Genomic DNA, 16,675 nt, shown 5'->3' with positions numbered 1-16,675 from the left:
AGTCCTTACAGCTATACCCTCCTACTCTATGTCTTGTTTCCTAATGCCAAGCAGTCTGTGTAAGAGAATTCAATCAGAGCTAACGAGATTCTGGTGGGATGGAATTGATAAGAAAAGGAAACTTTGTTGGGTCTTATGGACTAACCTTTCAAAACTGAAGGCAGAAGGAGGCTTAGGCTTCAGAGATATAGAAAATTTCAATCTGGCTCTCCTAGCCAAGATCGCATGGCACCTGCTAACTCCTCCCTCCTGTCTCCTGGCCAGAACTCTCACAGGAAAGTACTGCCATAACTCAGCCTTCCTTCAAATCGAGCTCCCTGCTTCCTGCTCCCACTGCTGGAGAGGCATCATCCATGGCAGAAATCTCCTAAAACAACACCCGGGAAAAGCCATTGGAAACGGATTAACAACAAGAATCTGGTAGGACTCTTGGATTTCACTCACATCAGACATAAAACCCTTTGGACCTACTGCAGAAGACGCTAGAGACCTCAGGGTATCAGACATGCTTACAACTGATCTCAAATGGAATGTCAAGCGAATTGAGGAACTTATACCTGAACTGGCGACTACAATTCGGTGCTTGCAACCTAGTCAAACGGGAGTGGAGGACGCCTTCATCTGGCAACCATTAACATCCAGTATTTATACATCTAAATCTGGATATCACTCAACCATGACTTCAAGCTATCACCATTCAACCAACGCCCCCATCGACTGGTATAAGGACATTTGGAGAGTAAAATGTTCCCCAAAACTTCAGGTCTTCCTCTGGTCAATAGTCCGAAAAGCTGTGCCACTAGGAGCAAATCTCCAACGACGAGGTATTACTGCTGTTGTAAACTGTCCAAGGTGCAGAGATCAAGAAACGACTACACACATCTTCTTCTCTTGCCCCTTTGCACAAGAAATCTGGAGCTTACTGCCACTAACAAACGTAGCTTACCTAGCTACAGCTCCAAGCTTTGAGACTGTAATGCTTGAGTTCCGGAGTAAACCATGTCTGCCTCCATCAGGAATCACAACAAACATACTCCCCTGCGGTTGTTGGCAGATTTGGATCTCACGAAACCAACTCATCTTCGAAGGAAGAAGCTCCACAGCCGAAGAAGTAGCTATTCGAACAGTTACAGCCGCTCGGGAGTGGATCGCTGCACAAGAAACAACAGACCTGCCTAAATTAGCCATCTCATCCTCAACTGACCTGATCTCTATGGAATCAAACTCACAACACCTTACCTCCTGGTACATAGATGCTTCTTGGATGAAGGAATCTTTACAGGCAGGACTAGGCTGGATTTTCTTCAGACATAAGATCGCGATATGCCGGGGATCAGAGGTACAAGGTCCGATTGGCTACCCCTAATGGCAGAGGCCCTGGCTTGCAGATAATGCCTCCGACACACTCTCTCTCTCTCGATCTTGAAGACATCAACGTCTTCTCAGACAATCAGACGCTCATCAGAGCCCTAAAAAGCAAGCTCGCGCACAAAGAGATCTTTGGTATTGTTGCCGATATCAAGAACCTCGCAGCTTCGTTCAAATCTATCTCTTTCTCCTTTATCTCTCGATCAAACAATCTAGATGCCGATCGTTTGTGTAAGGCAGTATTACACAACCCTTCCTCTGCCTTAGGTTTCTCTTTGGACCTGAACTCACCCAGAAATGGGCTTGTAAGGGGCTAAACCCAACTTTATTTCCTTAATGATAATTTTAAGTTGATAAAAAAAAAGTAAAAAAATAGAAACTATGACAACTGGTAATAAAGATAAAGTAACATGTATATATCTCAAAGAATGAGATCATTCTTGGATATCATCTAATTTTAAGCTATACATTAATTACCAGTTTTAGTTCTTTCAAGAGGATATATATTAATTTAACATTGTATAGTTGTTTTGTGGATAACTAGTCAGGAGACATGTTAAAAGGACGTAAGATAAGGTTTGTGAGTATGAGTTTAGGTTGTGGCATTCCTTAACTATGAGGTCTTCTTCTCATGTATATCATACAAGAACAGGACTTTGCATCAATGGGATTAATATTATTTTGCTTTCCAATGGTAAATCTTAAAAATTGTTTAAGAGAAAACTAGATTTTGACCCGCTTTTCATAATGCATGTCTTTTTTCCTTTGCGAGTCTCGTATAAATGTGTCAAATATTTATAAGTTCATGTTATATATATTATTGAACTTTCATGTTACATAAGTACAATAAGTTAAATCATCATTCTGTTCATAACAATGTCGACGTGAGTACTTATCATATTATTTTCTATGTTTTAAACTTACAAATATTTATCGTAGTTTACATTACAAAAGATGACAGATTGAAAGAAATGAGAAATACAAAAGAAAATGAAGAATGATCAAATCATATGTGGCTTCAAATGAAAAATAATTATGATAGTTCATCAGCACATAAACAAAAACCATAATCAGCAAACAAAAAATATATGTATATACATAAAATCTTGACATATCTTAATATAATTATTTAAATACTAAATCATTAATAATAAATAGTTATATTGCTATTTGTCAAATTTTTGTGAATATTAAGATGAATACTAAATTATTTTTTAAACTATGCATACATGGCTCCCAACCACTCGCCCAAAACTAGCAAATAAAAATCAACATAACATTTACCCGGATCTTACAGTGGACTCTCTCATCAATTCAGCTTCACGAACTTGGAACTCGCAGACAATTCGGTATTTGGTGGATCCCCAGGATTCAAAAATCACAGAAATCATACCATTGAACATGACTCAGATGGAGGATAGGGATGTATATCATTTCACAAATAATGAAAAATACACTGTCAAATCAGGAAACCATGTAGAACGAGTATATCCAGATAAGAAAAAAATATTTTTATGGCAATTGGTGTCAGGGTGTATAACAATCAAGAAAAATTTGCAAGCGAGAAGGATACAAGGGTATGTTGTGCCAGATGTGGAGATCTGGAGGAATCAATAAACCATGTTTTTTGAATGTCCACCAGTGCGTCAGGTTTGGGCGCTATCAAAGATACCAAATCCAACTATTTTTCCTACTAGTTTTCTCTTCGCAAATATGGATCGCCTGTTTTGGAGAGTTCTCCCGCAAATGGATGATCATCAATTCACGTGGATACTATGGTACATTTGGAAAGGAAAGAACAACAAAGTTTTAGTAATTTGGACATTGATCCCAGGGAAACGCTAAAATTAGCGAAAACATTATTTATACTTTGGGCTGAGTCACGGGTTTTAAACACTTAGAGGGCGGCTCAACATGTAGAGGATACCAATTCACCATCAATTCCAGGAAGATGGTGTTTTTCAGATGGATCTTGGAAAGATAAGGAGATTTTTTTCAGGACGAGGTTATTATAGCACCCTAGAAGATTTCGAGGGTTTGATGGAGGCAAAAAATGTTAGGGCCAGCCTCTCACCTCTTCATTTCATTCGGAGGTGGAAGCGCTAATATGGACAATAAAATGTATGAGAAATTTTCATCAGTGTCAGGTCACATTTGCAATATATTGTTCTCAATTGGTGAATATGTGGTTTCAGAACCAGAAGAATGATCAGCTTTTGCAAGTTATTTGGAAGCAAATTGAAACCCGACCCGGACACTGAACTAGATAACTTACCGGGTCACCGAGTTATTTGATCGACCGTGGGCGAACCGTGGGTTAATAAATTAAATAATTTTGTTATATAATAATTAATATATTAGCTACTGAAAAATATAAGAAATGTTTTATGTTTTAAAAACCATTTGGAAAAAATACTTAACTTTAGTTTTCTTTATTTTTATTTTCATTTCACATACAAAATATTAAAAACTAGACCATCTAGCAATTTTGTAACAAGTTAAGAGTTATGACATAGAATAAAAATATATCAAGACTTAAAATCTATAAGTATTTAAATGTCCAGTGTGAATAATAAAATTATACTTTAAATCCAAAATAAACCAAAAAGTAAAATATAAAATTGTAATAAATTACCGATAACAAAAATAAAATAATGCTAAATTACATCAACTAATTTTGTTAATAGAATCCACATGATCATATGATATTTTTATTTTTGAAAGAAACTAAAACCTTACTTTTTGATTAGAATACAAAACTGATTCTAATAATGTAACCGGAAAATCCAAGAAAAAATAATCAAAATTTAGGTATTGGTTCAACCAGTGGTTCAACCGGTTGTCGGGTTCCAGGTTTTAACGGTTTTTGTGGGTTTTGCAGGGTTTTTAAATAATTGGGTTTTCCTAAAATTCAAACCGAATTACATGCCGGGTCACCGGGTTTACCGGTTTGACCGCTGGTCCGGGTTGGATTTCAAAACACTGCTTGGAAGATATTTAGACCATGAAAGAAATCTTTCTCAACTTAGAGATCATTCATGTACCTCCAACGCAGAATTTAAAGGCGGATAGTCTAGCACGCACTGTTAGGAAACAACCATCTTTTATCGTTCACATGGATGCAGAATTACCAGTTTGTTTGCAGAGTTAGTATGAGTCTGTGTATGTTGATGACAAAAGAAAATTATGCAACCATATTCAGTTAGCTAGTTTTTGTAGATTATTCAAAATAGATAAAACATATTAATAATTTTGATATTTCTGTATTTGTTTAGGAATGTTGAATCACCATTTAATATTAGTTACGTTTTAATGTGACTTATTAAACGTTTCTAAAAGACTTAGCTTTCACGATAAGCTTTGAAATGAAATATTTTTTGATCCGCGCTTTTAAAACGCAAATATTATTTTATATATATTATTAAACTTTCATTCAAAATGCAGGAAAGCATTTACAATTTATTGTTTTAGAAACTTGTTCATGTTTTTCACATGGTGACAATATTCCCCACACCGCCATTTTGGCTGCTCCGCATAATAAATCGGTAAAGATTTAAACGGCCAATTTAACAAAACTAAACACTATTGCTCGGATTAATTTCTGAAGAATAACAAAAATTTATTCTTTAAGCCCAATCAAAAAGATAGACTTTGAGTTTATTACAGCCCATTTGATTTTACTAAACCAGCCGAAAGAACATGCTATATTTATAATAATCATTTTTGTTGATGAGTTTCACAAAGTTTGGATGTGGGACGTTTACACTTTACACTTTGTAGATATAAAGATCTTAAATATATTTAATGTGTAAACAGTTGTAAGGATTTTTTGTATAAATTATTCCCGATAAACTCGAGAATATATAATATTCTAAATCTTGTATTGCTAACCACGATTTTTATTAAGATTTTTTATTTTAAAAAGTATTAATAAGAAAATAAATAGCAAGAAAATAAGAAAATAGGTAGGTGATTAAATGTTTGCAAATATCCAAATTATCTTTAATGAAAGACACGGTTTAGACAGAAAAGGTAGGAGCAATGAGTGGAAAACCCCGAAGTGCATCCTACTTTAATAGCATAGATCTTTAAAATATTTTTTTTCTAAGAAAACAAGACATAAAAAGATACTTGTCAAACTTATCTAAAGAGAAAATCTTGAAAAAAACTCAAAAAGATATGGTCAAAACGTATTGGTAAAAGAAATTTACTAATAAGGTATGATATTATTTTGTAGTTTAAAGGATTTAAATAAAAAGACCTTTCACAAAATTTTGTTTATTATAAATACTACACAATATAATGTCTTTGCACTCCACTCATATCATTTAAATGAAGAAAATGAAACACCTCGTACTTTTTATATTAGTTACTACATACTTTAGGCTACACGAAGCCTGCGAAATGAATCGTGTTCTACTTCATAACGAACTCGGCCCTGGTAGACTTCTCGAGTTCCATTGTTATTCCGTAAACAATGATTTAGGCGTCAAGAACTTAAACTTCAATGCTACTCCATATGTCATCGAGTTCCATGATGATGCAATTCTTATAACAACATGGGATTGTTTGTTAAGGCAAGGAGCTAACCTGGAATATTTTTATAAAGTTGAAGCGTACAGAGCAGGACATAGAATTATCCCTAAATGTGGTCAGATACGTGTATGGACGGCCAAACTTGATGGGATATACTTTTCAAGAGACCTTGATACACCACCCGTTTTAGCTCTACGCTGGAATAAAGCATAATGTATTTCTATTTATTGTTGTTTGACCAAAAAAAAATGTATTTCTATTTTTTTTTCAGGAAACTATAAGCTATTAAGCTACATCAAAATACTATAATAACATATGAGTTTATGTGATGTATATGTTTGTCTGCTAAATCTCTGATGAGGTTCAAGATATTGTCTTATCCATTCCTGATGTTTTAGCAACTGTTGTCGTATGGTCACATCCCCACATTGCCTATACATGAGTCTGATAGCCACCGTGTGTGTACTGGGTTCAGCGGAGAGCTGAAATAATGATATTTAAAATATTATAATCAAAGGAATACTTGACCACTGGTTTGGTAAGCTTGACACCAATTCGAGTTTTTACTTCATACTTTGTCGATAAGAATGAAAGCATCATGCACTTGGAAACTTAGATTCCGATTAGTAAAACTTTATTCTCGAAACCGTGAAAAGATTAACTAAACTGCGGGAAAATTAATTAAATTATGTAAATTTTAAAATATGCTGAATGAAAACTTCAAATAATAAAACTTGAGAAAGAAATTATATAAACATTATTTTAAATTTTGATACATTATTTAATCTATTAACAAAAATAATAAATATGAATAACCAAAATAATTATAATAATAAAATACAAATTAAATTTAACTAAACATTTATTTTATTATAATTATTTATATACTTTTCAATATATTAATATTTATAGATTAAAATTATTTATTCCATCACAATTTATTATTTTTAATTAATTAATATTTATTTAATAGTTTAAAATATTGTCATACTCATTCATAATGCCGTCATTAGTGGACTTGGGAAAATCGTTTGAGCCATTATGGAAAACTTTTTTTTATAACATTTATAGAAAACTATTATTATTACCATAAAATACAAACATAAAAAATCATTTTTCTCTTCATTCTATTATTTGCGAAGTAAATTTTTTGATTTAAACTCTCACATTAAAAGATAGAGCACTTAAAGTCGTTCTTACCATTAATGAACAATATATTTGTTAATATATAATTAACTCCTACGAACGCAGAAATTAAGGGCATACAGTTTCGCACGCAGTGTAAGTTCAAGAAAGCAATTATCGTTTGTTGTCCATATGGATGCGGAGAAATTAAATAGGGTTGTAGAATCTATATGAGTATGTTTTAAGTTGTTGACAAAAAAAAACTTAGGAAAATTGCCAAAACATAACAAAAATTCAACATGGTTGTCCTTTTGATATAATATCGTCATTAAGTTGTCCTTTTAGTATATTTTTTTATAATCCCAAAACTAACCCTTGATTAATCAAATTAATCAAATAAATACATTTTAAAATTATTTAAATATTAAAAACGAATTAAAAGTAAAAATTTAATTAAAATATTATATATATATATATATATATATATAATTTTAAGTCAACATTTAGAGTGTATTAATAAAAATAATATATTTAACATTTTTTACATTAATATAAATATTAATATAAAAATTTTGATATAAACAATTGAATTCAAAATAATTATATAAATAAATACATTAATAAAAATAACTGAATATATTAATAAACGTTTAATTAACATAAAGAGCACACAAAAAAAAATTATTTTTTTTTGTATAAATTGTACATTTAAATTTACAAACCGATATTTCCAAAATTCGACTAAAAGTTTTTAGTCGACATTCAACAATTTTAGTGTATGTTAACAATTTTATAAATTATTTAAATAGATTAAACTTTTATTAAATATTTTAAATGTTTATTCATATTTGATAAATAATTTTAATACTTTGAACAGTTATAATAAGTAACATTGATATACTAATATTTTAACGTTACTTATATACTTAAATTCAATTATTACTTTTAATATGTAATGTTAATTAAAAAAAAATATTCTCAAGCATAGCATGGACAATAAAATTTATATATTCCCTCTGATATACACAATTGAATTTCAAATAATTCTATAAATAAATATATTAATAAAAATAAAAATAAATATACATATATAATATTTAGTCTAATATGTTTGTAAATATATGAAAAAAACGTTGAATATATATATTTTTGTAAGCATATAAAAAAATAAAAAATATATGTTTGTAATGTTATAGGCAAGCACAGAGATTACAAATATTTTAAGAATATTTTTGTGACCAAATATACACGTTTTAGGAAGTTAGAATATTTCAAATATTTTTAGAATATTTTCTTAGCTGAATTTTTTTAAAGTTTCGCAAAAATCAGGTTTTCTTATCCGTAGAATGCACTTTCTACACTCTGTAGAAATAATATATCAAAAAACTGAGTATAACTAGTGAAAACGCACCGTTTTGTTAAAGAGCGATTTTGAGGGCGATTTTGGGGCTAGGTTTTCGACGATGAATTCGGCTGCGCAGCCGGGTTCTCCGGCCTCTCCGGAGGCGGATTTGAGAGGAGAAGCTCGCGATGAAGGTTCTACGGTGGGTATGGCTAGACTGGTAGCTTATTCGAAGAAAGTTGTTCCGACCTCTCCGGAGGCGGATTTGAGAGGAGAAGCTCGCGATGAAGGTTCTACGGTGGGTATGGCTAGACTGGTAGCTGATTTGAAGAAAGTTGTTCCGAGTTGGGTATCTGTAGCCCAGGATAAGCGAAGTTTGAGGAAGTATGATGTCGATGTCACGAATAAGGATGGGTTGCTTTCGGTTGAGATCCCTGATGATGTGCTCACTAGCTCAACTCCGTTGTGGGAAGACTTTGTGGTGGGCAAGTTTCTCGACTTGTCTCCTCACGTAGCGAAGGTGCACATGGTCTTAAACAAGATTTGGAAGTATGGGGATGACTCTGCAAAAGTCGAGGTCTTGAAAAGAGGTATGTGGAACATAGTGGGGGTTCCAATGGTGGTCACGAAATGGACGCCGAGAACAGAGGAAGAAAAGCAGAAGGAGGAGGCGATACCTATGTGGGTTCACCTACAGAGAGTCCCACTCCACATGTTTTCGTGGGAAGGTCTCAGTTTTATCACCAGTGCAGTCGGCTCTCCAGTCAAGCTTCATCCGGAGACTCTTGCCTGTTCTAACTTTGAGGTTGCAAAAGTCTTTGTAAACGTCGACGTTTCAAAGCCGCTGCCTAAGGAGATAAACTTCTCAAAAAACGGCAAGGAGTTCAAGGTGGACTTTCACTTCCCCTGGCTACCTACGAGATGCAAACTATGCAATAAATGGGGACACTCTGAAAAGGTCTGTGTTCTGAAAGGGAAAGACAAGGTCCATGATTCACCCCCAACGGTTCCAATGGAAGAGGCAAAAAAGGGTTTGGAAACTGCGCTGAGCCAGAATGGAAACATTGGGGAGGTTGCTACACCAGTGGCAGAGGATGTGGAGACAGTTGTTGCAGAAGATGTGGCAGAGGATGTGGAGCTAGATGGGATACATAAGGAAGAGGTGCTTGCTGAGAACATGGAGACAGTTGTTGCAGAAGAGGAACTTGAGTTAAATGCATCAAAAAACGGGGAACTGGTAACCAAGATTGGTGAGAATGAAGTTTTGGGAGAGACAAATAAGTTACTGTTGGTATCTTCATCAAAGGTCGGAAGATCTCCTGTGCGTTTTACTCTGAAGAATCAAACTTCGGACTTCCAAATCTCGAGTTCAAAGTTCTCGGTTCTAAGTAATGATGAAGAGGAAGAGGGGGAAATAACGGGTGATGGGTTGCAGAATCTTGCCGTTGCGGAGACTCTTGTAAACAACGACTCGGTCAATGCAGAGGAGGATGATGGAGTTAATACCACTTCAAATCACGCTGAAGAAAAAGCAAAAGAAACACATATGAAAGGGGCAACGAAGGAGAAGAAGGCTAAGTCACAGGATGCGAATCCACTGACTATGAGCACTAGGTCTTCTCGCCGCTATCTTTAATATGTCAAGTTTCTTTTGGAATGTGCGCGGATTCAACAAACCTTTGAAGCATTCCGTGGTAAAAAAGTGGTTAAGCAACAATGAGATGAAGTTCGGATGTATATTGGAGACTAGAGTGAAGGAAAAGAAGGCTGAGAAAATTTTGAGTTCGGAATTTAGAGATTGGTCTGCTATAACTAACTACGAGCATAGCAGAGGAGGTCGGATATGGCTGCTTTGGAGAGATTCGGTTTGCATGACCCCAGTTTTCAAAACGGACCAACTAATAACTTGTTCTGTTGCGTTACAAGATGAAGAGGAGTTCTTATGCTCCTTCGTGTATGCAAGCAATGAGGTAGAAGGCAGGAAGGCGTTGTGGGAAGACCTTTGTCATCACTCTAACTCACCCATGTTTCGTAACAAAGCGTGGATGATCATGGGAGATTTTAACGAAATCCTTAAAGGAGATGAGCACTCGGGGTTCTCAAATCTGATGAGTCTACCGAATGGCATGAGGGATTTTCAGCAGATGGTTCTTCATTGTCAACTCTCTGATATGGGTTATCAAGGTCCAAAGCTCACTTGGTGCAATAAGAGAGAAGAATGATTAATATGCAAGAAACTGGACCGGGTTATGTTAAATGTTGTGGCGCTGCACAGATTCACTGGCGCTTACTCCGTCTTCGAACCGGGAGGTTGCTCCGACCACATGAGATGTAAGATTCAGCTTCTACAGCCTATGGAGAAAATTCAGCGGCCTTTCAAATATGTCAACGCCATAGGGAGACTGCCCAGCTTCCTTCCTATGATACATGCATATTGGGACTCGACTGAGAAGCTTTTTCATTTTACATCGGCAATGTATCGTTTTTCAAAGAAGCTCAAGAACCTGAAGCCTCTAATCAGGGAACTAGGCAGAGAGAAGCTCGGTAATCTCTCCAAAAGATCGGAAGAAGCTCACATCATCCTCTGTGAAAAGCAGAAATTTACCCTTTCTGCTCCTAGTACGGGGGCGATCCAAGAGGAAGCAGAAGCCTACGAAAAATGGCTTCATGTAGCGGAACTAGAAGAGGACTTCCTTAAGCAGAGATCGAAACTGCACTGGTTGGAGGTTGGGGATCAGAACAACATGAACTTCTATAACTCTATACGATCAAGACAAGCACAAAACACCATGCGGGAGATCAAATGCCCTGATGGAAGAGTGGCTAAAAGTCATCCTGAGATCAAGCTTGAGGCAGAAAGATTTTTCTCAGAGCTTCTTAATCAGACTCCGGTGAATTATCAAGGAGCTTCTGAGGAGGAACTACGAAGCTTGCTTGACTTTGTATGTACCTCGGAAGACTGCAGAGGCTTGGAGGCAGAGGTCTCAGCGGAGGAGGTAAAGGGAGTGCTGTTCGCTATGCCCTCTTACAAATCCCCAGGTCCCGACGGTTTCTCCAGCGAATTCTACAAGACTGCTTGGCCTGTGATAGGCCATGATTTCACGGTTGCAGTCCAATCTGTGTTCAAGATGAGCTTCCTCCCCAAAGGAGTTAACTCAAATATCCTAGCCCTAATTCCTAAGAAGACAGAGGCTTCGGAGATGAGGGATTATAGACCCATTGCGTGTTGCAATGTGATCTATAAAGTTGTGTCAAAAATCCTTGCAAACCGGCTCAAGGTAATCCTCCTGAGGATAATCCTAGCCAACCAGTCTGGGTTTGTTAAAGGAAGACTGCTTATGGAAAATGTACTGTTGGCTTCTGAGCTTGTGAAGGATTATCACAAAGATTCTATCTCCCCACGGTGTGCGATGAAACTCGACATTTCAAAGGCTTTTGACTCCGTTCAATGGTCCTTCCTTTTGAACTGCCTAGCCGCAATGGGGTTTCCTAGCAAGTTCATACATTGGATTAAGCTCTGTGTCACCTCCCTTTCGTTCTCGGTTCAAGTCAATGGCGATCTCGCCGGGTACTTCCAAAGTGCTAGAGGACTGCGACAAGGTTGCTCCCTTTCACCCTACCTGTTCGTCTTATGTATGAATGTTCTGTCACATAAGATATACAAAGCAACAAGAGACAAGAAATTTAGAATTCACCCTGGCTGTCAGTCCATTGCTCTTACACACCTTTGCTTCGCCGATGACCTCATGGTGTTTGTAGAAGGGACTAAGGAGTCAGTAGAAGGAGCCCTCTCAGTTTTCGACGAGTTCGCAGCATGGTCTGGTCTCTCTATCAGTCTGGAAAAATCTACTATCTACATGGCCGGCACTTCGGGGGGTGAAAAGCGGAGGATCTTAACAGATTTCCCTTTTGCGGAAGGTGAGCTCCCTGTTCGGTACCTGGGACTTCCTTTACTAACTCAAGCCATGAAAACACAAGACTATCAGCCTCTCCTCGAGAAGATCAGATGTCGCATTACTACCTGGACGAGCCGCTTTCTCTCATATGCAGGCCGTCTACAACTGATTCAATCTGTGCTGATGAGCATAGTGAATTTCTGGTTAGGGGCATTTCGACTTCCAAGCAGATGCATCAAGGAGATAGAGCAGCTATGCTCTGCTTTCCTTTGGATCGGTCCACAGTTGAAGACTACAGGTGCAAAAGTTGCATGGTTAGAGGTCTGTAAGTCCAAGTCTGAAGGAGGGTTGGGGATCAGACCTCTAAAAGAAGTGAATCAGGTTTATGGTTTGAAGCTAATATGGAGTATGTTTATGGGTAAGTCACTTTGGGGCAAATGGATCCAGTAAAACCTTCTAAAGAAGAAAAGTTTCTGGGAGATTAGTGGGAAAACCCAAGCTGGATCTTGGATGTGGAGGAAGATACTGAAGTTGAGGGATGTGGCAAAGAGCTTTCACATGAAGGCGGTGGGTAATGGACGCCACACCTCATTCTGGTATGATAGGTGGTCTTCTCTGGGTGTGTTGTCTGATCTCTTGGGAGAACGAGGCACAATTGATATGGGCATTATGAAAGCAGCCACGGTAGAGGATGTCATTCAGTCTCTACAAAGGAAGAGACGCTATCGTGGAACCGTCCTAAATGACATTGCAAAGGAGTTGGAGATTATTAAAGCACAGCAGTTAAATGAAGTGGAAGATGTTGATATGTGGAGGTGGAGCTCAGGTTTTAAACCCAAGTTCTCGTCCCGTGAGACTCGGAGGTTATTGAGAGAGCCTGTAGCACAATGCTCTTGGGAGAGGAGTGTCTGGTTCCCTCAGGCTACTCCTAAGTTCGCTTTTATGACTTGGATTGCGATGAGAGACAGATTATCTACAATGGACCGTGTAGTTAGTTGGTGTCGAGGTGTTGATACTACTTGCGTCCTGTGCAAACTTGCACCTGAAACGAGAAACCATCTCTTCTTTGAGTGTAGTTTCTCCTCACAGATATGGGATCACCTTACCAGAGGGTTACTACAACGTTCTTACACCCTGGACTGGGAGGGTATTGTAGTGCTGGTCTCTGACTCGAGAATGGCGAAGAAGAAGCTTTATTATCTAAGATATTCCAAGCGGCTTTGTATACACTGTGGAGAGAGCGTAATAAGCGCAGGCATGAAGAACAGGGGTGCCTCTACAAGTCTTAAAGAAGCTGTTGGAATAAGCCATCCGCAATAAGCTCAGCATAGTGCAGTCTAAAGGCATAAAGGGGTTAGAAACCCTTCTACAGTTCTGGTTTGAGACTAGAATGTAAATAGTTTTGGGAGTTTTGAGAGCTGATAAGTAGCAAATTATAGAAGGGGGGTGGTAAATATTTAAGGAAAAGGAGTAGAAGTAGTTCTTTTTTCAATAACAAAGTCACACTAGGTTAATATCCCTTAATTATAAATATTATTGTTATTTTTATTTTCATTATAATATTTTTTATTATAATGTTTGTTTTAAAAGATACTAGATAGAGAATTATAAAATATAAACATTAACTTTTACCAAAAAATGTTAAACAAAAACGAATTGTAAATCCTACAAGTACAATAAATTATTTTTTAAAAGAACATGAAGAAAAACTAAATTAAAAATAAATAAATTACTTTTAAAAGCATAATTAAAATAAAATTGTAAATATTATAAATATTATTGTTATTATTATTTTCATTATAATATTTTTTATTATAATGTTTGTTTTAAAAGATACTAGATAGAGAATTATAAAATATAAACATTAACTTTTACCAAAAAATGTTAAACAAAAACGAATTGTAAATCCTACAAGTACAATAAATTATTTTTAAAAAAAAATGAAGAAAAACTAAATTAAAAATAAATAAATTACTTTTAAAAGCATAATTAAAAGAAAATTGTAAAAGTACACGTATTATTTTCTTATAAGTAAATAAGTTTCTTTTTTCAATAGATAATTGTATGCTAAAAAATTATGACAAAAAAAGTTACAAATATTTCACATCTATATTTAGGTTTAAGCTTTCACATATTATTTTTACAGAGCACAATATTATTTACATAAAAATTATTACATTAGTATTTTCTTTTAATTTCTTGATACATGAAAATTAATTTCTTCCACATATTTTAAATTTGATGTTATTGTCGTACATGAGTATGTGTGAATATGATAAATATGTTTTTGTATCTATAAGACAAAATAAATAAATAATTAAAGAGAAATTTTCTATTAAAAATAAAATAGTTGTATAAAAATCTAAAAGAAATAAAATAATTAATTTCCTTTTTAAAAGTATAAATAAAATAAAACGTAAAAATTATTTTATATCAATAGATTTTTTTCTGAAATTTTAAAGAGAAGATAAGTGTAATATGTTATATGACAGTAATTTACCTTTTCTAAAATTTTAAACAAAATTGTAAAAGAATATTTAATATTTTTATTTATTTTTTTAATCTAAATAAAAAGGACATTTAAAAAATATTTTTTTTTATTTTTTTTAAAAATCGTAGCCAAATAAATTTTAAAGATTTATTTAATAAAACATTAAATTAGTACATAAGAACATGTATAATGTTGTCATTGATTCGATTGGTCTATTTAAATTTCATTTATTTTTACTTTTCATTTCTTATTTCGGATTGTGTTCAGTTTAAATGTTTATGTATAGTATTTTCTCTAATCTTTAATATAAAGTTTATAACAACTCATCTATGCACCATGATTATAAAATACAAATATTAACTTGAAGTTATGTGTGAAAATGAGTTTTAGTTATAAAATAAATCTCAAACAACATATACAAAAAATCATAATACTATAATAAAATGGTTTATTATTTTATGGTTTATTATTTTATGGTTGTTTATCAAATTAAAACATCAAACAAAACATGTTGCAACGCAACGGGCTCATATCTTGTATAGCATAATCCACATGCTCAAAAGCATCGTATCAGAAAAAAAAACTATTTATTTTTTCATACACATTATATATTACTCCTTATGTTTCACAAAGATGTATGTTTTAAGATTTTCACACTTATTAAAAAAACAAATCAGATTTTAGTTACCAATACATTTTTCCGTAATTAACTATTTCCAATAATTCTTAACCAATAGAATTTTAATAAATACAATTATGTTTTTCGAAGTTTACAATTTACAATTAGTTTATGCATTGAAAATGTAAAAATTGTATCTTTTTGAAACAAACTTTTTCTTTCTAAAACATGGATATTTTGGAAACGGAGGGAGTATTATATAAGACAAGTACTTATACGGTATTTTTTTATGCACCTTCATGTTTTTTTTTAAAAAAGAAAGAGTTTAATCCGGGTCTATTAAAGACACAAACCTAACTCTCGGGTAGGATGTGCAGCCCACGACATACCATCTTCCGGATATTCATACGGACGTATCCGCAGCTGTAGTGAGCAGAACAATGTAAATTAATTTCCGCAGTAGCAGGATCAAACCCAGGCCCGGCCCAGAGGGTAGGTTACATAAGCAGCTGCTTAGGCCCCTAGGCCATATTTCACAAATTTACATTACCAACTATATTATTTGGATATTTTTAAAATTAGCTTAGGGCCCAAAATAAAAAATTTTAGTGTTTGGACCGGCCTGATCGAACTTAGAATGTGTTTGCATCCAAGACCTATTCACTACCATCGGATCACATAACCCGCTCAAAAAGTTGTCAATCTTACACAGTGACCATGCTAATGTCGTTCCAATTTTATCGAATGTCCCCGAAGGGACAACGATCATTCATGTTGGAAAATGCATAACGAGAAATTGTGGATATAACCAAAGTCGTAACAACTTTTAAAAATTATAATAGTATAAAGCTTAACATTCAAAATTGTTTGATTGCTGTGACTAAAATTGTAACCAATTTTTATTTTTTGCTTCTGACCAAATATTTGATATTTAGTTGAGATCTTTTATTATAATTTAAGTATTATTTTTAACTGAGATTGTGGAAAATTTAAAATATTTAACAACTCATATTTTTATTACTAAAACTTCCTGTCTTGATAATATATATATATATATATATATACTTGAAAGTAAAAGTTTACCATAATTAAGCTATACGAAGAATAGATCGTAAGAACTTCTTGGTTATGAATCAACCCCGTTTAGCCTCTTTAACCGGGTTATATTTTGCTTTTATTGTAATACTAGTTGATAACCCGCGCGGATGCGCGGGATAAATTTTAGTTACTAATGAATGCTGCATGTTAACTTTGTTTTTTCTCAAACAATTACATCGTGTCGTAAGTCCAAAAAGTGT

The 16,675-nt window shown here is 34.6% G+C and overlaps 1 protein-coding gene across 1 annotated transcript; it reads left to right on the top strand.

Annotated features, from left to right (window-relative positions):
- Positions 1-12,777: 12,777 nt before the first annotated feature.
- LOC125592701 lies at positions 12,778-13,587 on the top strand. The gene has a single exon (XM_048768066.1). The coding sequence runs from the start codon at positions 12,778-12,780 to the stop codon at positions 13,585-13,587; it is 810 nt and encodes a 269-aa protein (XP_048624023.1).
- Positions 13,588-16,675: the final 3,088 nt, after the last annotated feature.

The sequence above is a fragment of the Brassica napus genome, chromosome C9 (assembly GCF_020379485.1).
Source record: "Brassica napus cultivar Da-Ae chromosome C9, Da-Ae, whole genome shotgun sequence".
Lineage (NCBI taxonomy): Eukaryota > Viridiplantae > Streptophyta > Magnoliopsida > Brassicales > Brassicaceae > Brassica > Brassica napus.
The sequence above is the reverse complement of the archived record's forward strand: the minus strand, read 5'-3'. Positions and strand labels throughout refer to the sequence as shown.